Source organism: Epinephelus lanceolatus, chromosome 10 (assembly GCF_041903045.1).
Source record: "Epinephelus lanceolatus isolate andai-2023 chromosome 10, ASM4190304v1, whole genome shotgun sequence".
Lineage (NCBI taxonomy): Eukaryota > Metazoa > Chordata > Actinopteri > Perciformes > Serranidae > Epinephelus > Epinephelus lanceolatus.
The window spans coordinates 40,415,003-40,439,773 of NC_135743.1; the positions used below are offsets into that span (position 1 = coordinate 40,415,003).

Consider the following 24,771-nt stretch of genomic DNA (forward strand, 5'->3'; position numbering starts at 1 on the left):
TGCGTTTTGCATTGTAGTAACACATGCATCCTCAGTAAGTCTGTAGAAAAGTCTGTGTTAATGAGAATAACTTTTTTAAGCTTTTGTCATCAGAGCAGTGAGGTATTAAATCTGAGCAGGTCTGACAGTTGAGGCTCTGAGGTCAGGAGAAGCATTAACACAGTGACTTCATTACAATCTGCATCTCCATGTCTTCTGAAACTAAGCATTTTAGCACAAGCCGAGAGATAATCTCAGAGTGACTTCAGCCATCTTTTCCCTGGAGAAGCACTTTTTTTCTGCTGAGAGGATTTAACTGGAGGTGAGCCAGGTAAAAGTGAATCGCTGAATACGGCTCCCAATTTCATCTCAAGTCTCAGGATGAGGTAACCGAACAGAAACAAATCACCAACATTGAGTGAAAAGACAGGATAGTTTGATTTTGAAAATAGATAATCAGATATGGATATGATTGGCAAAGGGAAAGGATTTGAAACGCAGGTATAATATATGAAAGCAAACCAGTGAAAAAGGAAGATCCGACCCAGCAGAACCCACCCAGATATTGTCCATGTTTCAGGATGCAAGATAGGAAACTGAGCTAAAAGGAGAGCAGCAGTGCTCAAACCTCTTTCTCAGAGACAGAAAAAAACTGAATATTCCTACACACATTCTACTAAATTTGAAGGGTATTATTTGAGGTAGGGTTATCCTATTGAGTTGGGGCGTCATAAATTTCCCTTTGTGTATACGTATACCACCCTCAGAATTAAAAATAAACATACTTAAGACTTTACGGAAGGGAAGAAACAAAAATACTATCTGCACATTCTGTCGATAGCTCCCGATACATTTAACAAAGCACCAGTTTGATGTCGGCGATATCTTCTTCAGGCTTTATTGGGTAACATTCTCCAAAATATAGCACTGGATTTAAGCTGGAAAGTGTACCCAGGCCTGTTACATCAACTTGTCAAGTTCCTGCAAAGCAGCCTGTAGACTGTGGCTATTTATAACATATTAGTAATTCAGCTGAGGAGTCAATCAACAAAAACATGCCGCTATAATCAACATTTTCATATTAACATGGGATCACATTACTATGTGTAAAGTATGTGGAAAGGGTCACTTGTAATGGTTCCCCTTAACCGCAGTTTCACTCACTGCGCTCATTAAGTGTTCGCTAACACATTAGTCGCATCCACTTAAAGGTTAATAATGTGTCATTGTTGTGTTTACAGCTTGTTGCACACCCCAAGTTGCCAATAAAATCAGATTCAACAAAACTCTATTTCACAAAAGTGAAAGGTGAAAATGTTCCATATTCCAAGAAGGAAACATGAGTATTCCCATTTTATGCTACTTTATACTGAAATACTGTACTTTTTATACCACCACATTTATTTGGCAGATATAGTAACTAGTTACTTTTCAGATTAAGATTTATATAATAAAAAAGGAAACATGGTGAGCTTATAAAATACAACACATTTTTAAGCTAAACCAGTGCTTCCTATTTTAGTCTTGTAACCTTGTCCAAGAGGCAGTGTTCTGTTAGGGCTCCTTGCTCCTAGGTACTGGTGTGTCTGTACAGAAGTATACAAAATGCAATGCACTTGATGGATAGTGAAAAGACAATCAGATGGCGCTGGGGTAGGGAGACAAAGCGGGTTTGGAAAGAAATGGAAATATGGTTATACCGTAGGGTAGAGTAGGGTAGGATAAGAAGGCAGAGTAGAGTAGATTAAGGTAGGATACATTAAGGTAGAGTAGGGTAAGTGACTGTGTTACTGTATGTTTATGACTGGTTTAATGAAGAGCGCAAAAGTTTGTGAAGCTCTATAATCTTTTCTTTGCTTTGACATGTGTTCAGGGTTTCAGTGTGTGACTTGGCGACAGCTGATAGAGGTGGCAGACTGTTAGTTTTGGATGGAAAATGCATCACGTTGTTATGCCAATAATAATTCAGAGAAAGATAAAATCACAAACAGGTGTGCAGAGTCTCTTTTCATGATCCCCTGCAGCTGATAATAAATCCAGTAGTGACACAGTTTTGTGTGAGTCCAGCCTTATATACACTGCAGGCATCTAAGATCAGTTTTTTTTGCATTGGACATCTGGCATCCATTTAGTCTCTGATATACAGTATTTTTATGGCCAACAGCAGATATTCCATACATGCTAACTTGACTAATATGTGAAAAATATGTAGCATGATGGGTGCTTCTGTGCCCTTAACCTGTGGCTCTTACTTCAGACATTCCTCACCACCTGCATTAGCTAATGCTGTGTAGAGTGAATTAGTGTTATGACTGCAACTAGGTGTGTCGTGCAGTTCTCTAAAGAGCAAACAAATACATTATTTACTCACCAGTGACATGAGGTAAAGAGTTTTGGACATGCAAGAACAAGTGTTACATACACTTATATACAGTACCAGCTAGTTATCATATATATATATATATATATATATATATATATATATATATATATATATATATACACACACATATATAAATATAAATAAATATATATATATATATATATATATATATATATATATATATAATCGTCGTGACAATATGTCTTCTGCTCCAGAGCTGCACATACTAAGCATCACTCTCACATAGTGGACTATAATCACATAGACTGATACCACAGCCACTGCTTCTCACACCAATGACTGGATGTTGAAATTTAATCTTAAAGTAAAACAGAGTCTGCATCTGTGTTTTTGGATAGTCCATCCATCCGAATGAAAACATTTGGACTTTTCTATGTGAGGGGTAAAGGGAGCTGGATAAGAGCCATACAACACGCAAGCTGTGTCATCAAAGATAAAAAATTTCCAGAATACAACTAACATGCAAAATCACATTATTTGCTTGCTCACAGAGTTGGAGGAAAAACAACCTGCCAGAGATAGAACCCTCCAGTGAGTGTCAAAGTGACACACATTTCTTACTCTGGTAAAATATTTAGAGCAGGAATATATGCTGGCTCCACGATCTCAAGGCACAGCCGGGGGAGGGAGGGGTCGGGTTTTGGTGACCTCAGAATTGTATTTCTGCTTTTTGCAGATGATGTGGTTCTGTTGGCTTCATCACAGCGTGACCTCCAGCATGCACTGGGGTGGTTTGCAGCTGAGTGTGAAGCGGTCGGGATGAGAGTCAGCACCTCCAAATCTGACACCATGGTTCTCTGCTGGAAAACAACAGATTGTCCCCTCTGGGTTGGGATTGAGTTACTGTCCCAAGCGAAGGAGTTCAAGTATCTCAGGGTCTTGTTCATGAGTGAGGGTAGAATGGAGCGTGAGATGGATTGGTGGTTTGGCGCTGCATCTGCATAGATGTTGGCACTGTGCCAGACTGTTGTGGTCAAGTGAAAGCTGAGCAAGAAGGCAAAGCTTTTGATTTACTGGTCCATCTATGTCCCAATCCTCACCTATTGTCATGAGCTCTGGGTAGTGACTGAAAATAATGAGATCGCAGATACAAGCAGCTAAAATGAGCTTCCTCTGAAGGGTGGCTGGGCTCAGCAGATAGGGTAAGGAGCTCGGACATTGAGAGAGAGCTCCGAGTAGAGCCGCTGCTCCTTTGTGTCAAAGGGCCAGTTGCGGTGGTTCAGGCATCTCATCAGGATGCCTCCTGGGCCCCTCTCTTTAGAGGTGTTCCGGGCATGTCAAACTGGTGGGAGGCCCCGGGCAGACCCAACCCAGACCCACACGCTGGAAGGATTACATATCTTGTCTGGCCTGGGATCGCCTCAGGATCCCCCAGGAGGAGCTGAAAGTGTTGCTGGGGAGAGGGGCATTTGGAGTGCTTTGCTCAGCCAGCTGCCCCTGCAACCCAGCCTTGGATAAGCGGGTGAAAACATCATTATGGATGTTAATGGTTCGGCCATATTATACAAGGCACAGGGATTTACACATAACAGGCACTGATATCGGGCAGATAGTAGCTGGATCAGGTATCAGTGACAATGGGGCGAATCTATTAAATTCTATGTTTACATCTGTTTACATGTGTGTGTTTTTCAGTACTTGATATTAAGGACTAAAGTCTGTGTTAGGCCAAGTGAAATGGCTCATGCAGGTGTCCAGTTGGGCAAATAAATGTGATGTTTAATGTAACATTATCTAAAAATAAACTGCTTACTGTATCACTGAAGCAGAGCTTTTCAAGCTGAGCTGCTTGTGCACCATCAGACGTTGGACAGAACTGATGAGGAAAATCTGAAATACTGGACACTATGGAAATTAACTTGTGTCACTGATGTCTTGCATGACATAATATTACCATAAAACAGGCTGCCAGTATACTCTGTCAAAACTGTTTGTCTGATGCTTGAATAGCTTTAGAAACCTCACATTAGGGATATAGCGATATACCAGTTTCAAGGTGATATAAAAGTTCAAGGTTCTCATACCATATACATTTTCTTATCTACGATATTGGAAAAAAAAGCAGCTAGAGCAAGAATCCCCACTTTAGTTCAGTTATTTTTTACTGACTGATAATAATATCAGTTCTGTAATAACGTGATACTGTGAAACTGTGATTTTATTGGGAGACAAAATGTCATACCCTTGCAACCCTACCTCACACCTATGCAATCACACATACTTCCTACCGTGATTGGTCAATTGTGTGGAGGTGAGAAAGGAGCCAGGGTTTGAATTTCTATCTCAGCTCTCTCCTCAGAGCTACGAACACTTGTTTAACTTCAGATAAGAGTTGGTAGATATCACAATATCTATTAGGGGTGGGAATCAGCAGAGGATCCATGATACAATATTATCATGATACAACACCTGTTTTGTCTAATAAGATAAAGTTTTCAGTCTGTTCATCTCACTTCAGCCATTTTTTTTGCAGCAGCAAAATGTATCTAATGGACTGAAAAAGTAATTGATTATATTATTCGTGTAGGCTACCTCAAGTTTAATTTACATTTGTCATATTAATAATTTATATAATAAAAAATCCATACTTGGCACTGTGTGACAATACAATATTGCCATACAAATATTGCGACACTATGCTGTATCGATTTTTCCCCCCATCTCTAAACATCTCAACATTGGTCATTTCCTGCGATGATGCGTTTGAGGGCAAACAAAGATGACAAACACAAAAGCAATGAAAAACAATCCCAGTCATATAACTTATTTTTAAGAGATTGACATAAGTGAGCTCAAAATCCCCATACTTTTTAAAAGAGGTGCATTATGGTGAATGTAATATCAGTTCCATGCATCTCTAGGCCCTCCACTGATTTCTACCTGCAAAATTAAATTCCAATCCGGTGGCTTTTGAATGATGGAATGGAATGCTTACACACTGCTTTCCTATACATCCTAAAGTTCTATTGGGACAATACTGATTCCCAAATGTCCCCTTAGCTGTCCTCACCTTCAGATCATAGAACTGTTCAGTGAAGTCTTCCTTCTTGCTAACATTGGAGAAGGAGCGCAGAGCACCTGTGAGCCGAGGAGGGGACATTCTTCTCTGATGCTCTCATCTACACACTGAATCCCCAGCTTATGTCTATGGCACACAGAAGGTCAGTTACAAATATTGAAATGAACTTTCATGGCAGTATGGCTTCTGCATGACACAGCCTATTAACAGTACAGCATGTCTCTATCTAAACACACGCTGAATTCCATGCAGAAAAGCTGTAACATTTATTACCTTCCTAAACGAGTCTCACACACACAACGCAGGACATTAAAGCAGCTGCAGCACATTGTTGGGGTCTTTTTGTGTATTCGGCTTACAATAAACCCAAAAAACACCTGACAGCAGTTTGATATTAGACTGTAACAGCTGTACGTTGACACTATCTTCAACTAAGTAATGTTGTGTCGGTTAAAGAGTAACTGGAATACTACCTGTAGCGTTCATAAACGTGACACTATGAAGGAAACATAAACTGCTTGGTAGACAGGGTGAACGCCAAATTAGAAACTACACAATATCGATTCTTCCACAACCCGACATCATCTTCAACAACGTAATGTTACCAAAAAACCGATGTGATATCAAGCCAGCTGTACTTTATGACCAACGGCATTCCCTCCGGGCAGTAAAGTAACGTTAGCGCGCACGCCAAAGCCAATTTAGTGAGTCTTGCTTTTATTTTTGTCCATACGATACATGTTTTTCCGCCACTTTTACTAACTTTGAACGTTACAACATGACAGAGGCTCACTCACGTTGTATAAGAGTCTGTGCTGCTAGCTAATGTTAGCTCTCGAGCCTGACTTCCACTACCACAGCTGTATCGTTGTGACATTAGCGCTCTAGAAGTGTTAAAATCAAACCAACTGCGACAAATCAGCAGCCTGTTAGACAATATAAAGCTGATATATCAATAGTTACCTTCCACAGCGCCCTGTAGAATGAACTGTCAAGCGTGTAACTGGCCTACCGGCAGATGTCAACAGAAGTTGGTTGTTAGCCAGGAACTATGGGTATTGTAGTTTCTACGGTAGATACTTTATAGAGTCTAAGCCTTGAATGACTACATTACCCATATATACAGAGGAGTTACGTCACATGAGGTTTGCTCTCATGTAACACAGGCATTCACCGGACTAGTTACTCGAAATAAAAGGGGGTATGCCGCTGCTTAGTGGGGTTAACCAGGTGCCACCAAAACCTGTCCCTGCTTTACAGTCTGTTCTCATGTCGTAGAACTGTTTTCTGCCCCGCGGTCTTCCTGCTCATTCCTTAATATAGCTAACTCCACATAGTCCGAATGCACCAGTACTTATAACGAGCGCACCCACAAAATGTAGCTTTGACTTGAGAGAAAAACGAAACTTTGTGGTCTCTCTACTGAAGCGCTGCTGGCATAAGCAAACACAGAGCTACCGAGAGTGCACTACAATGCCTATTTATGTGCACGTTTATTTATTTATTTTTTCTATCCTTTGTGTGTTTATATATCTGTGTACAATTACAATAAGAACTTCTCCTCCTGGGGTGTCAAACTCATTGTGGTTTATGGGCCACATACAGCCCAATTTGATCTCTTCATAAACTCCTATGAATTACCAAACCTCCAAACATTTCCCTGTCTTTCAGTGTAAAGAAATACAAGTGCATTTTTAAAAAGTTAATTTAAAAACAGATGATAAACAGACAGAGATGTCTGAAGAAAAATAAGTGCAATTTCAACAATATGTCTTGGTTTTTCCATATTTCAACCGTCCACTACTCACTGTCCTTAGATGTGTATCCATATATTTTCACACCAAACCAAAGTGGAAGCTGCCACTCTGAGATAGATGAAAGAAGATAACATAGAAGTCTGATACAGATTCTTTTGACAATATTTTGCAGTGTTCATTTTGACAGCAATCAGTGTTCATTGTTATTTCAGAGAACTGTATTGTGGTCAGGGTGGATAAGTAGCATTTTACATGGAGTAGCTGTTCACTGGTGAACTTGCTCCTGAAAACTGGCACCTCTTAGCCTTCACAAGTGATTTATTAGGCGTGCAAAGTCATCCAGTGGACCAGACTGGACCCTATGGCGGGCCGGTTCGGGCTTGCAGGCCACTTGTTTGACACCCTTGCTCTACTCAGTCTACTGCATGTTCAGCATAGTTTTGTGTCAAAGGCACATGTAGGCAATACATAAACAACCCACTGGAACAGAACAAATAAATACCTTTAACAGTGTAGGACAGGGGTGTCCAAACTTTTCTGAATGGGGGCCAGATTAGATAATGTGAAATTCCCTGGCATCAAGCTGCTTCCTGTATCATATGAGTTTTTTGTTTGTTTGTTGTTGGGTTTTGTTTTTTTTTAAATCACATACAAATAAGAGAGATGCAAGTGTTTCATTCTACTTTTAAAAAGTATTCAACGTTCCACGCTCCTTAAAAACGTGGCTGCTGTTAAAAATCTGTCTGTGGGCCCTCAACTGGCCGCCGGGCCAGACTCTGGATATACCTGGTATAGGACAAAAAAATGATCAGTTAAGTTAAGGTTACTTTATTATCTCCCATGGGAGCAAATAGTGTTGGAGAAAGGGAAAATTCTGCACTGAGACCAAATATCACAATAAAACACATTTAATAAGAACACGTGTAATCATAGATAAAACAACCAGCCATTTAATCACAGACCATATCTTGTTAAGAGCTACAGAAATTAAAAGACATACATCTCAAAACATACACAAGTAAATAAATTGCACTCAAATGCGTAGTATGACAATGGATGGAGTTTTGGATTATGCTGAAATCTATTTTAAGTATCATCATTGCTTTGATCTTCATCATTATGGTGGCGATGTCTGAAGATTGGATTTATTTGTCTCAGCACATTCTAACTGATGCTAATAATCACATGCTAAATTACCTCCACGATCCCTGAACACCTGCTCTGTAAAACTGCTGACATCACACTGTAAAACTTTGATGAAAATTAACAATGAAATCTAAACAGTGTTCTGCTGTATTAATGGCATACAGTGTCACACTGTAAACTGCAATGGAATGTAGGATAAAAAATTTGATAGAACTTTCAGAGAATGCACTTATTTACAGGATTTTACTGTAAACTTTGCTGAGGCTGAGGATATTGAGAAGGTGAAATACAAGTGTGGGAACTAAAATTAAAAACTTAACCAATGTGACAAGTTATTTTTTATTTTTTTGATTTCCACTTTGGAGCGCATGAATATACACAGCACTACAACTTTACTGCCAGGCAAACTTTTTTATTTCTAGTGAAATTAAATATATATTTCCCTGTATTACTCTTTATCATTTTTGTCACACATATGTAACAAAAATCTAAAGCCATGTTAATGACTCTGAGGATAGTACCTTACTTGTAGACACAGAGGTGCTGTGAGATAAATGCCAATGTCCGCACGCTAACAGGCTGACATTGACAGTCTGTACATGACATTAGAGAAAATCAATTTATTTTGTTAGTCTGACTAAAATCAGACTTTTAAAATGTATGTAAACATTTTAGTCTGACTGAAATCATACTAAATTGAATTTCTCAAAGTCAGACCAACACACCCAGATAATGAGACTGGGAGTCTAATTACTTCTGCAGTCAATCGGACCCAAACTGGCCTAGGCGCTCTGCACATGCTTCACAGTTTCCGCTGGGGCTTTGACCCAGAAGTTGAATAGCATTAAATATGTAACAGAAGAAGAAGCCAGTAACAACATGGCAAAATCTACATCCAGAGCCGTGCATTTTTGGACTGACGAAATATACAGAGCCGTAAAGTTGCCCACCAAGATACCAGTTTGCTGTTAGCTAACCGTAGCTAACTTGTTTGTCGACTGTTTGGTCTGTGACATAATAGGTCAACCAGAAAAAGGTCCAATACTAGCAACCTAAAAGGGGGCATATCACCACCTATCGTAGCTGAGTCAGACATTCTTTGGTCAATAAACTGATTCCCCTCCCGTGCTTGTATACTGGGACAAGGACAGTAATCCAAATAACTGTGCATGTAAATGTACGAAATGCTATTCTGATGATTAACAGTGTTTTCAAAGTCTATCTTCTCAGTTTAATGTGTTAGCAAGCTGACATTTGTTAATCACTAAACACAAAGAAGCCTACAGCTGAAGCTGATGGGAATATATCATTAGAAGCCTAAATAATAAGCCAACATGTTGAAGAGATTGCATTTTTTGACCAAATCATTGAGCTTAATTTGGGGACCACACAAAACATAACACAGCCCAAAGAAAGACAAAATGGAGAAAAACCAACACATTAGTGGAATTAGAAGAAGACGTGGTCAAGGAAAAATGATCATTTCATCCTTTGGACCACTCCAATTAATGGTAGAATATTAGCATAAGTGTGTGTTAATTAAAATTACAAGGCCTATAAAAAAATATTAAGTTAAGTGAAATTCTCACATTGTGATACCCTTATTCACTACCTTCACATCGTGTTCCACTGTAGCCTACCTATCAGTAAGTACGCTTACAGTACCGGTATACCGGTACCGGTTAGTACAACCAGTGTACATTGTAAATTGTAAAGAATTGTGCTGTATGGTGTGGGCCATGTTTTTGAAGCATTGCCAATCATTTAAAAATAGCTTGGTGAGGCTGTTATAGGTCATATGTGATTGCATCAGTCTAATGCTACAGATTATAAAATTTGATAGCAGTGTTTGCTTCATAATGCATTTCAAAAATAAAAATAAAAATAAACATTAAGTTGGAAAAATGGCTGTGACACATATCAGGTATTTAGCTCACAGCCATCGGTGTAGCTGTGGAGCACATTCTCAACACGGTCCAACACCCTGAATTGACTTTTTTTTTCCTTCAACTGCAAATGCACATGGTTACATTTTACCAACACGCATGTGGTTGGGTTTAGGCAAAAAGAACATTGTTTGGCTTTACAACCTTACGGGAAGTGAAAGACGGGGTAATAGTCAGACTTATCCACTGCCCCTCCCACAAGCCCTACTCCAATCTCCAATTTCCACTGCCTTAACTTTTGTTGTTGTCCCACCTCGTTTCCTGCTGACGCCACTGGACACCATTAAATAAAACAGTGACCGGCTGCGTATCATACTGACGTAAAAGAAAGACTTTTTCTTCAGTGTCTGATGCTGGAAGTGACTGACTAGGCACTGGTTTTTGATGACTTCAAAGTGAGACCAGGTTGAGCCATGGGCAATGGCACTGCACTCTGATGAGACACTTCTCAAATCAGAAACTGCAGATTTTACAATGTATCTGTTATGCAGCCTATAAAAAAAAAATCTTTACGTTTTGATTATTATACTGGGTGGCACGGTGGTGCAGTGGTTAGCATTGTTGCTTTTGTGAGTTGGCATGTTCCCCCCGTGTCAACGCAGTTTCTTTATGGCTTCCTCCCACAGTCCAAAGACATGCAGGTCAGGTTAAATGGTCACAATATGAGTGTAAATGGTTGTCTGTCTCTATGTCAGCCCTGTGATAATCTGGTGACCTCTCCAGGGTATACCCCGCCTCTTGTCTAATATCAGCTGGGATAGGCTCCATTCCCTCCGCTACCCTGTACCAGAATAAGCTGTCACGGATAATGAATGAATGAATGATTATTATTCTGTTGTTGCTGTGTATCTGCTGCAAGTATTTTGTTTGCTTGTTGAGCAAACAAAATACTTACCTCTGAGATGTCTATTCTTAGTGCAGAGTCTAAGACCCATTTTCCACCAAAATACCAACAACTCACTTTGCAGAGCTTCATCTGAATGTTTCTCCCACCATCTGTTTACACCTTTCCTCCCACCTGAGCACTGTGCGCTCTTCACTGGGCACCAAAATACCACACAAAAAAACCAAAGCCGATTTCAAGGTCAGAAAAATACCAAACTTTCTAATTGCTGCTTGTGCTGGTCAACCACCATGAAAATACAGCCATGTCTGCTTAACAGATTGTCATGCCCCCCCCCCCCCCCCACCCCCCCCCCCCCGATCAATACTTCCGCACAGTGGGATGTATTCATTCGAAGGACCATTAGCAGAGATCTAGACCTCCAGTCTTTCTGTGATTGTCGTGTCTTTATTTTCAGTCATCTATTTATACTATGAACTGGAACACAGATTAAATGCAATTGAGATTCCCTGCTCCATGTCCTTTAAAGTTGTATTTTGCCGCACAGTGATTGACGTTAAAAGCAGCCTGCCATGTGCATTCATTAAGACAACCTCATTGTAATTCACAACTCACCTACTGTAACTTCAACCTGTGAAGAAGGTGTCTCATCTGCTCTCTATCACCACATCTGCTTTATTCCTCTGTGCGGTTTGTCCTCTTGGCCAGGCCCAAATCAGCATCCCTCCCCTATCCCAAACACACACACACACACACCATGCACTGTATGCATGAGTGGTGTCCACTGAACTCTGGCTATGCCGCGAGAGAGCTCGCCTTTAGAGAATAGTGAGAGTGAGAGAATGATTCACTCTCATTTTCTCTCTGTCTCTCTCTCTCCCTTACACCACCACCACCACCACAACAACAACACACACACACACACACACACACACACACACACACACGTGTCCCCAAGTCCACACTAAAGGGCACGACTTGTAGAATGTGATGCATCAGTTTGAGTTTTATTTATGTGAATTTCTCATGTTTGACTTGTCATCCCTGATATTGTTGTATCCAACATAAACCACATTCCAAGTGAATATTCTGTGGATGACATTACCATGGGCAAAGGCAAATTAATGTGAACCAAACTGGAAAGAAAACCACCACATCTATGAGGCAAACAGATTCTATGTATACAGCATTACTGAACAAACAAATGCAAAAACTAATATTGCCCAGCAATTAGTGATTAGATTGGAAACAAATGGACATAATTCTGTTTTTTAGGGAATCTAATGAGAAATAATTTATTCTGTAATCAGGTTTTGGTACAATAGATTTACATGTTATTATGCTAACCATTTTTTATACTTATTATCATTTTAGTTTATTCTGTAATGATGCACATTTGTATCTTATCAAGAGCTTTAATTGCTATTAGTCACCATAAAATGCTTTGCCAGGGGATTGTTTCAGACTGCAAACTGGATCAAAATATTTTTTAAAGTTATTTTAAAAATCCTCTTTGATATGAAAACATCACTAAAACAGTATTTTGCTTTGCTGAGACCCACATCACCTGATCACTGCCAGACTGTTTTGCACCTGCAGGATCCACTGATAAGCAGAAAATGTTGTACATATTTGTTTACATGACAAAATGTTGGCAATCTATCCAATAGTTGTTGAAATACTTCCCCAACTTATGGAAATGGGAACCTCATTGTGGCACTAGAAGCAAAGTCAGAGGATCACCAAAGTCATTTTGATGAAACCAACGACTAAAAGAAATAATGGATGTAGCTACCATGATGTCATCCATTGGTTTGTGGACTTTCATTTTGAGGCCTTTAGTTTGGCATTTTGACCATCGTCATCTTTGATTTTTGGAATAGAACTGACCATATCTGGACAAGACAGTGGAGATATGTTGCACTTAAAGGGAACTTGTAAGCTTGCGGTTAGCATGAGAAGCAGTGTAGACAATATGCTTGGAATAAAAGTTGTTATGTAATGGAAGCATTGCTGATAAAACACCGACGGCGGGATTCTGGTGTCACAAATTGCACTTTGTATGTGCGATTATCGTTCAAAGTTACCACTGCGCTCTGACCCCCCTGGTGCGTAGTCCAAATAAATATCCAGAAAGAACAAAAATAGTTTGAGGATCGCACACAGATATGTCCATCAGCAGATAAAACATTTTTAATGAAGCCTTTCAAGCATTTTTAAGGACCTTTGTATGTCACACTGATAATTATTCTAATGCAACATTCTAAACAACAAATCTGTGTTGAAATCTGCAGGAGGAGAAGAAGTTAAAGTTAGCTGTTAGCTATTAGCTGCTAGTCGTTGGCCAGAATGTATATACTGGTATGTCTATGGGAAGCAAATTTGCATTTCCTAAGCTTGCAAAGGCATGACCCCTCTTCTATGTTGCTCTGCCTCTGATTGGCTTACCCTGACAATCTTACCCGAACCCTACCCAATCCGATTTCTTTTGCTTATACCTAATCAATCCAACAAATGGAGGCAACGAGTACTAGCCAGTCAGAGGGAGAGTGGGGAAGGTCATGCCTTCACTATCCTAGGAAATATAGGAAATGAAAAGCACACTATAAATAAAATGTATTGTTATTATTTTTATTTGATGTTTTCAACATCATGAATGACATTATATGTATATATACATATATATATATAGCCTTTTTAGTATATAAAAAGGCTTTTAAAACAGTTATTTTACACCCTGTACACCCTGGATCCTATGTGAGGAAACCTACACTGCAAACTCCACACAGTGTTAACATCTGCACCACCGTGCCACCTGAGTTTCAGCCAAACTGACAGGTCAATTATTGTTTTATAATAAAGATTTGTTTCCATGGCATAAAATAGGGAATAAATATAAATATTAAACACAAAATAAACAACAACAACCAGAAGAAGACACTGGTATCTACTATCAGCAAAACTGTTATCTTAAACATCAAAATTTGTTATAGGTGCATCTCTCAGTAATATGAATGTTTTTTAAGAGATGGGGTTGTGCACAGCACTGATCATCTGAAGTCCAATAATAATGTGAACAAGCAAATTGTGAAAAAGTTGTGTCTATTTTCAGGTGTGAAATATTCACTGGTGTTTTTTATTTACAGACCTACCAACTGTATAGTCCTATTATTTCTCTCTGGCCCACAGACACAAAGCACTCTGCATACAGTGTGCAGGGTATGTGGGCACATTAAAGGAGACTTGGTGCCACAGAGTCTAACTGAGAAGCACTTCTGGCTCTCAACAGAAACAATAAAAGAGCTCGTTGGTATCTCTTGTGGCATACGGAGGCCATTTGTTTTAGTCAGAAAGCTGCACGACACCCTGCTAATGTGCTTCCAGGATGCTGCTACCGGCTTTTCCCTCAAGGCGGAAATCCATCCTAATTATTCACATTTTGAAGTGAGCTCCATGGTGAGGACCCTCTCCCACAGTGCAGCCTGCGTCACATACATCTTAATAACTCACCTCGATGAAATCAGCAGCCACACACTCCTAACAACTCTTTGAATAGCCAGTACAGTATGCCTATTTATGGATGTGTGTGTGTGTGTGTGTGCGCTCGCGCATACAAGCATGTATGACAAATTGAACAAGATAGTGTGTATTTGGGTTCATGACTGTACATGCAAGAGTGACTGGGTAAGTATGTGCATGAGTTTGCCTGGCCACATTTGTGAAAGGTCATATGAATCATAATTCATTCTGGGCCTCTCACAGATTTCAATTTTTTATTAATGTATTTTAATTTTTCATACACACACTTGTCTCTCTTATACTTTTATCCACTGAGGTACATATTCACTAGGGGTGGGGAAAAAATCGATACAACATAATATCGTGATATTTTTGTGTGACAATATCATATCGTTACATGGACACTAATTATCATTTTTTTTTATTATATAAATGATTAATCTTCCAAGTTATATGTATTTACATGATAAATGATGCACAGAACTCATAAGTGCCACTAATGTAAACGTGAGGGGGACCAGTACAGGAAAAATGAGGGTACAGAGAGAACAAGATAATGAAAGGAGCGGTGATGACCAAATGTTTGCTAAATGCAAAGAAGTAGCAGGTATGACAAAGCTTAAGGTAAGAACTGAGGAAGAGTAATGTTTAGCAAATAAAACCTGCTGTATTAGGCTCCATTTAAAAACTACAGTGAGGACACCTATTATGGACACCTCAGGACTTGAGACATTCATTGGTACCACCCATGTTAAGCTGTCCTGTTGGAAAGGTGGCCAAATAATGCTCCAAAGTTACAGTAAAATTTGGAGAAGGAAAAAAGAATATATTGCTTTTTTTTTCAAAATGGTGTATATAAATATTTCTGCATACTGGGGTCCCTAAACAATCTTTAAATTGCATAAATTGGGTTTGGGTTGAGAATTAACAACCATATACTCTTTACACTATTTCAGATCTGCACATAATTTGACCAATGTTTAATTAAAGTAGCTTCAAGATTGAATGAATAAATAAAGAAAATAAATATTGCACACTCATAATTTGATCTTTTGATTTAATACCTTGCAGTAACTTCTTCAATCAGTGTTTGATTTTACTTTTCTGTAATCATTCATTGGGGGACATTTTTTCGGCCCAGGACACACGTGACTACCTCTGCTTTTCAATAAGAAAGCAAGGTCTTAACTGTAGCTGTGTTCGATCTCTGAATTTCTGATCAACTTGTATCAATTTCAAGCTTAAAATCACAACTTCCAGTTCAAGCCGCACTCACTTTTTGTTTAAACCCACACATTCCGAATACATATAGTTTATTTGGCTGAATAGATATTGTTGATTCAACTTTTTTAATCATTATGGGGATTGTGCTGCTGCTGAACTGTATTGCATTGTACTTAAAACTGTTTCTGGTATTTGGCCTACCCTCACTGATATAAATGGGGCTGATGAAATGATAGCAACACCTGACACCATGAGAACAATCTTTGATAACAGAAAATTAAAGACCCATTAACAATCATAATGTCTCCTTACATTTAATGTAGTTAGGGCCGGCTCAGGCTTGCCCTGTACCAGCCCCTAGTTAGGCTGACTGGTCTGCCGGGGGACCTCCTATAATACCTCGAGCACCTTCTCTCCTTCTCTCTATCTCTCCTTTGCTAACACTCATGTCCTGTTACTGCATCTCGCTAACTCGGCTGTACTGCATGTCACTAATTTGGCTTCTTCTCCGGAGCCTTTGTGCTCCACTGTCTCGTAGGTTAACTTCTATCACAGTGGTGCCTGGATAGTGTGACGTGTGTGGTTGTGCTGCTGCCGTGGTCCTGCCTGATGCCTCCTACTGCTGCTGCCATCATTAGTCATTAGTCATACTTCTACTGTTATTATACACATAGGATTATTGTCACATATGTATAATATCAGATATTAATATATACCTACAACATATTGTACCACAATAGCCGTAATTAGAATTGTAATATTATTACTTTCATTAATGTTGTTGTGAGCTACTGTCATTACTGTCTGTCCTGCATCTCTCTCTGTCTCTGTCTCTGTCTCTCTGTCTCTCTTTCTGTCTCATTGTGTCATCCGGATTACTGTTAATTTATCATGTTGATCTGTTCTGTACGACATCTATTGCACATCTGTCCATCCTGGAAGAGGGATCCCTCCTCAGTTGCTCTTCCTGAGGTTTCTACCATTTTTTTCCCCCCCGTTAAAGGGTTTTTTTTGGGAGTTATTCCTTATCCGCTGCGAGGGTCTGTAGTATAATGTACCTGTTTAGTCTTATGCTTTAGTATCAGTTGACCTTTAAAAATACATGTCCAGGCAGTATACTCTGCTTGATCATAACCAGTCACACCTTGGTTTATTGTTTCATGTATCCACACAATGTGCACACACACACACTCATTGGTGTATTGTATTGGATGCAGGATCTGATGCTCAAGGACGAAAGTGGGAAGTACCTAGGATCTGATAGGATTTGATGTGCATGTATGACACCATTATGTTCGAATTGATAGGATTGATGTTCATGTATAACACCATTATGTTCGGGCTTATGTGGGAAGGATTAAAGAGAAGACATGGAGATTCGACAGAATCTTCACCAGCATAAAAGAGAGCACACAGAAAGCAAAACTTCAGTCCTGCTCCAACTGACGGTCCGTGTGAGCTGCCAGCAGTAAAGGGAAGGACTGGGAGGTAAGCTTCAAGTCCTTCTACTGCCAATACCAAGTTTAAGTTTATTTACTTTATTAATCCCCCTGAGGGGAAATTCAATGTTTTCACTCTTGCTTGTCAATTACACACAGGTCCGAAAGACACACACATGCACAAACAGGACCTATACATGCACAAAGTGGAGAGATGTCAGAGTGAGGTGAAACTGAAACTTAGAAGCTGTGAGAATTAGACAGTCCCCCCAGAAAAACGCAATTATGCGATCACATTTTTCAACGTATAACCAGCCAAAGTCCGCATATTAGCCGAAAAATTGCCGATTTCAATTGTAAGAATGCACTTTTTTGTTACCAGTGGGTTAAATCATACTAGTTTCAGAAACCTTACAGTTGTAAGTATATTACCTAGTATGCAAATTTACCTTACATAAGAGATTGCACTGTGCATTGGAAGCACTTATTTTAACAGAAGATGTCTGTTTTGTAGAGCTACCTCTGTAAAACAGGAAGCCCACATTTTATTTTTTTATAGGCCTGTTTTATTTATTCATTTTTACAGAAGTTGTAGCATATTCTTTTTGTAAAGCTACAGAACTTGTTTGACTCAGCAATGTTTTGTAAGTTTGAGCCATGTGTTTATTAAGGTCTGAAATAAAACAAGATGAGAACTTAAATATTCCCTGCACTTTCTGTGATATAGTATGCTTGCTTATCATAGGAAGTAATTAGAAATGACTCTTTACATTAAGGTAGTAGCTTAGTGAGAACAGGGTGTTGCCGCAATTTTTGCAAGTTCCCGCAATTTTTTGCAAGTTCCCGCAATTTTTGTAAGTTCCCGCAATTTCATTGCATAAAATTGCATAAATATCCTGCTTATTCCATCGCATTTTTTAAGAAAACGTGCTGCATAATCAAGGATTTTTGCCCGCAACAATCACAAAAAAAACACATTTTTCTGGAAGGACTGATTAGAAGCATCTTAACATTATCTTCACATACATTAAAGTCTCAAAGTATCATTTTGAATAGGAATGACTATGGTGAGCTGAGAGAGAGTATTTAAAAAATTTAAATTTAAAAAGAAAGTGAGGGAGCAAGCAAGTAAAAGAAAGAGAGCAAGAGAAACTGTGAGACACTTGGAAAAAAAAAAGTGAGAGAAGGCATGAGAAAGAGTGTGAGACAGAAGGTGCTTTTTTAGCCACCTCCTCATATGCAAAACCTGAGTGGAAATGCCAAAAAAAAACAAAAAAAAAAAACAAACACAAACCTTGAACAAACCTTGAAATATAACAGAGACGTTTTTATGCTTGGGTGGGGTGGAAAAGATGGTGTTCTCTTTGTCGTCTCAAATGGGTTTTTACTCGCTTACGTACACACACACACACACACAAACACACACCTGTTAGCAGAACTAAGAGCACATAGCTGTAACGTTATTTGTTCAAATCTCTATTTCCATTGTCCAAAGTAATTGTTGTCATTATACATCCATTGTTTTCTTTTGTTTGACGTTTGACTGGCGCTGTTGATGTATAATTATAACTAGATACCAGTTCCCAAGATGACGCCTAATTGTTCCAATGGAGTTGCTTGCCTGACGTATGCACCAAAAAAGTTTCTATCTTCTGGGTTTACTTCCTCAACATGCTGCTCACTGACTATATGCAGTAGTGTTTCTCCTGCTGGCCCTGTTCATGAGTTCCCTCTCAGCTCATAGACTTTACATTGTGATGATGTCATGGATTTTTAAATTGTTTTATCAGCTCAAGGAATGTTTTGCACATATAAAACCTACAGGAATCAAAAATTGATAATAGAAAGAGTCATAAGTGACCTTGTTTGCAGTTCGGGTTGTCCTGTCAACAGTTTTGGAAACATCTAGGTGGGCGGTTGTGGCTCAGAGCTAGAGCATGCTCACCACTAATCAGAAGATCAGAAGTTCAATCCCCAGCCCCTTCAGCCCTGATGAAGTGTCCTTGGGCAAGAAACTGAACCCCAAAGATTTCTCCATCAGTTTGTGAGTGTGTGTGAATGGTTACTGAGTAGCAGGTGGCACCCTTTATGGTAGCCTTGGCGACTACTGCGTGAATGGGCGAATGTGACATATAGGGCTCTAGTTTCCCGGCGCAGCGCAGGTGGCGCAGGGTGGCGAACCCTGGTAGTTTGGCAGACTGAGGTGCGCTGAGATGGGTGTGGCGGCGCAGCAGGGGGAGGTGTCGACAGATCCAGCTCGGCGCAGTGACAGTTTCGTGCCAAAGGTGTGCTAAAAGCTCGCCATCTGAAACCAGGTCTACTGTCAGCGCAGGAGGAGCACAGCCAGTGTAAACCGAAGTTTGGCTGACCGGCGGACAGTGCGCACACGTCACCAAAACCTCACAGGCAGGTTTCCAGAATATCAGGCACACAATGCAATACATAGCCACAAAACCACTATTCAATGCAACTATCTGCAATCAGCACATAAATGTATCACTATACCGACTGTCCCGTCACATCTGATGTCAGATCAAAGGACATGTTTGGCAAGTTTGGCACACGTAATGGAAACCCAACCTGATTTGATTAACACAGCCTGCAAACTAATGAGTTCACATCCCTCTCAGCCAACCACAAACAGCCACAGCATCAGATAGGGAGTATATATTCAGCATCTGTCATCTTAGAAAAGTCAAAGGAAAAGAAACAGAGTGAGACTGCGAGAGAGAAAGAGAGAGCGCGCGCGCATGAGATAAACACAACATTGATTTACAATTGTGGTGACCTCCTCCCAGGCTACCTTTGCGTCATCAGCCCGTGGAAGTCTGCTCGCAGTTCCATATATTCGGACACTGCGAGCTTGGACCTCCCGGACCAAAACATAAGTTTTCTCCTGGGAGGAGTTTGGCTGTCCGACGCTGCTGCTCTCTTCTGCCATGACAAACTGAGTAAACTCTCATTACACCTTCACGCAGCGCATTTAAGGAGAGGGGCTCATTTGATTGGTGTGATGTGTGTAAAACCCACTCCACGCCTTCTGTCCTCCCTCTTTCCGACTTGCGCAGGTAGGAGGGACGGAGGTGGGATAGAGGGCGCCAGGGCGCACGGTGTGCCAAACTTACAAAATCTGCCTGGCCACACCCAGTTGGCGAAGCGCAGGTGCGCTGCGCCCCCACCGCGCCCGGTCTGCGAAACTAGAGCCCGTAGTGTCAGCATTGAATGGACAGAGGACTAGAAAAGTGCTACCAAGTGCAGAACATTTACCATCTCTTTTATAATGGGGTGTCTGTGGGGAAAATGCTTTTTGGACCACAGGGGATTTTTTCAATGCAATGAAGCGAGGGGCCACTGGGAAAAATTGGCTCCGAGACTGAGCAACAATCCTAGGTTGTGCCCTCTTCTACAGTGGCACCTGACTGGAGACCTAGCACCTCCTACTACTTGATGAACCAAGTGCCAACACTAACATCACAGTAGACACTGGCATTTTCTTTTGTAGATTTTCTGAAAATTTAGCTAAAATTTATGCTACTTTGGATGGAAACACAACTTGATGGAGTATGTTTGCATAAATGGTGAGGGAGAAAGAGTATGGTTGTGTAGGGAAGTGTGTGTGTTTTGCGTGTGTCTGCCTGCATTTGTAGTGTAATACAGTGCAGGGGCGGAAATCCCGGGGGGGACAGGGGGGACATGACTCCCCCTTCAGTAAAGCTGTACGCCCCTAGAATAATTTGAGACACAATTAATAATTTTTGAACAATGCAGTAGTATTTATTAAAAGCACAATGTAAGCGGTGCTCATTATAATCGCACAATAATGTGCTATTTAAATGGTAAAAGATTTGTAGTTAATATCTGTAGGCTCTCCACCTGTCAGTGAGACAAACATGACAGACGTGCAGTTTAACTGATGAGGAGCGGCCATTACGCGCGATTATTACGCACGGTTTTGAAGTGTGCAGTGGCAGATCTCACAGCACACTGTTTATAAACCATTCACCAGTTTAATTGCAGGAAATGTTTATCTCACTGCCAGTAAAAAAAAAAACAAAAAAAACAAACAAAACGGTTTGCTCCTGCAGCCAGCCAGAGACGACGGATCCATTCCACACACCTGAGCCAGAGCAAAAAGAGGGAGAGAAGGAGAGAGATCGAGTTTCGGTCTTTGATGAATGAAGCCTTATTGTTTTGCTGCTATTAAACAATGAGAGACATGTTTTCTCCGTTTACTTAATAGCATAAATATTCACACTACTGCGCACGGGGAGACAGAGACCTGCTCTGCTCCAGACACACTCAGCACCTTGGACAGCACGGCGCACCTGACTGTTGTCGTTGTGTACATGTTAATTTGATTTCAATCATTTTGTTTTAAATCTGGACATGTGCAGGTGGACTCAGCCAGTGCTAAGAAAGATCCTATGCCTGCCTGTTGGAGAGATAGAGAAAAGATTAAACCGTCAAATTGCGGTAAAAGATGTTGTATAAAAGACAGGCTACAACTTTTTTTCCTTGTCCCCCCCTGGAATTATTCTCTAAAATTTTACTGTTTATTGTCCCCCCAACTATGAAATGGGATTTTCGCCCCTGATACAGTGTGTCAGCCAGCTTCTTCATCTGATCATTTATTTTCCTTTATGCTGCTCCATCTTGCACATGATTGTAGTCAGCAGCATTCCGTATACTGTTAGGGGAAGGTCATTTACCTGGTAATATAAAAAAACACATTTAAAGTATTGCATTGTGATACTGGTTCTGTTATTACAGCTCAACTGTGAAGTGAGATTACAATGCTGAACATCAAAAACATTATGCTTTGTGCTGTGCTGTGTAGTTGACTTAGTTTTTATCTATACTGAACAAAAATATAAATGCAACACTTTTGTTATTTTTCATGAGCTGAACTCAAAGATCTAAAACATTTTCTATATACACAAAAGACCATTTCCCTCAAATATTGTTCACAAATCTGTCTAAATCTGTGTCAGTGAGCACTTCTCCTTTGCCGAGATAATCCATCCCACCTCACAGGTGTGGCATATCAAGATGCTGATTAGACAGCATGATTATTGCACAGGTGTGCCTTAGGCTGGCCACAATAAAAGGCCACTCTAAAATGTTCAGTTTTATCACACAGCACAATGCCACAGATGTCGCAAGTTTTGAGGGAGCGTGCAACTGGCATGCTGCAGGAATGTCCACCAGAGCTGTTGCCTGTGAATTGAATGTTCATTTCTCTACCATAAGCCATCTCCAAAGGCGTTTCAGACAATTTGGCAGTACATCCAACCGGCCTCACAACCGAAGACCACGTGTAACCACACCAGCCCAGGACCTCCACATCCAGCATGTTCACCTCCAAGATCGTCTGAGACCAGCCACCTGGACAGCTGCTGCAACAATTGGTTTGCATAACCAAAGAATTTCTGCACAAACTGTCAGAAACCGTCTCAGGGAAGCTCATCTGCATGCTCGTCGTCCTCATCGGGGTCTCGACCTGACTGCAGTTCGTCGTCGTAACCAACTTGAGTGGGCAAATGCTCACATTCGATGGCGTCTGGCACGTTGGAGAGGTGTTCTCTTCACAGATGAATCCCGGTTTTCACTGTTCAGGGCAGATGGCAGACAGCCTGTGTGGCGTCGTGTGGGTGAGCAGTTTGCTGATGTCAACGTTGTGGATCGAGTGGCCCATGGTGGCGGTGGGGTTATGGTATGGGCAGGCGTATGTTATGGACAGCGAACACAGGTGCATTTTATTGATGGCATTTTGAATGCACAGAGATACCGTGATGAGATCCTGAGGCCCATTGTTGTGCCATTCATCCACGACCATCACCTCATGTTGCAGCATGATAATGCACAGCCACATGTTGCAAGGATCTGTACACAATTCCTGGAAGCTGAAAATATCCCAGTTCTTGCATGGCCAGCATACTCACCCGACATGTCACCCATTGAGCATGTTTGGGATGCTCTGGATCGGCGTATACGACAGCGTGTTCCAGTTCCTGCCAATATCCAGCAACTTCTCACAGCCATTGAAGAGGAGTGGACCAACATTCCACAGGCCACAATCAACAACCTGATCAACTCTATGCGAAGGAGATGTGTTGCAATGCGTGAGGCAAATGGTGGTCACACCAGATACTGACTGGTTTTCTGACCCCCCCAGACCCCCCCAGTAAAGCAAAACTGCACATTTCAGAGTGGCCTTTTATTGTGGCCAGCCTAAGGCACACTTGTGCAATAATCATGCTGTCTAATCAGCATCCTGATATGCCACACCTGTGAGGTGGGATGGATTATCTCGGCAAAGGAGAAGTGCTCACTAACACAGATTTAGACAGATTTGTGAACAATATTTGAGGGAAATGGTCTTTTGTGTATATAGAAAATGTTTTAGATCTTTGAGTTCAGCTCATGAAAAATGGGAGCAAAAACAAAAGCGTTGTGTTTATATTTTTGTACAGTGTATTTTATTAACATATCTGCTTTCTCATTATAAGCCTCTATCATAAACCCCAACTTATCCTCTTTGTCTCATCTCATTCTTCCTGATCCTCTTGCCTTCTCATAATGCACATTTGCCAAAGTAAATGACTCCTCAAAAGAATAAGACATTAGATACGAGAAGAAAATATATAAAGTTTCATTTCTGCACCACTAACAGCCCATTCTCCAAAAGAAAATGTTAGCATTGTGCAGTCTGCAAACCATGAATGGGTGTTTCTGCAACTCCGCTCACTTTCACTCCCTTGAATGAAAAAACAAACAAACAAACAAACAAAAAAACTCTAGGAATTTTTATTGTAACCATCAGTGTTTGTTATACATACAAGCAGGTACAGAATATTGCACGTAGTCATGAACATGTTTATTTTCTATGTTTTTCAGCACATCTTACAAAATGTGCTCCGCAACACTGAAATAACATTAACAATAACATTTTCTCTATTCTTATTTGAAGATATTTGTTAATTTATTTTAAAATAATGTAAAACTGTAACTGCATCAGCTAATTCTACATATCTCAACACTGAGCTCAGGGTTGTGGGACATGAACCAAAGTGATGTTTGTACCCATAAAATGCTTCGTAAAATTCATTGAATCACAATATTTAGAAATACCTTTTTGTTTCAAGATGTGTAATACCATTGTGTATATATTTATTAACATCGCATGACAAATTCTAACATAAATCCCAAATTTCATTGCTGGTACAAAAAAAATGCCAGCAATTTTTTTCAAAGAAAAATGGTATAGCAATGTACTGAATTTATGATTATGAATGAAAAACTAATCAACACAGATGGTAATGGCTATTTAAAGGTTTTTTTTGGGGAGTTTTTCCTTATCTACTGTGAGGGTCCAAAGGACAGAGGGATGCCGTATGCTGTAAAGCCCTCTGAGGCAAATTGTGATTTGTGATGGGGCTTTATAGATAAAATTGATTGATTGATCGATCGATCTAGGAGCTTACTGTATATAAA

General features: G+C 40.3%; 1 protein-coding gene across 1 annotated transcript in view; it reads right to left on the reverse strand.

Moving 5' to 3' along the window:
- ascc3 (activating signal cointegrator 1 complex subunit 3) overlaps positions 1-6,451 on the reverse strand; it is a 257,950-nt gene extending 251,499 nt beyond the window's left edge. Inside the window, exons 1-2 of the mRNA XM_033639918.2 lie at positions 6,366-6,451; positions 5,394-5,528 (exon numbers count right to left, since the gene is read on the reverse strand). Coding sequence (XP_033495809.2) covers positions 5,394-5,483 — 90 coding nt within the window. The 5' untranslated portion in view covers positions 5,484-5,528; positions 6,366-6,451. The remainder of the gene's footprint in view (positions 1-5,393; positions 5,529-6,365) is intronic.
- Positions 6,452-24,771: the final 18,320 nt, after the last annotated feature.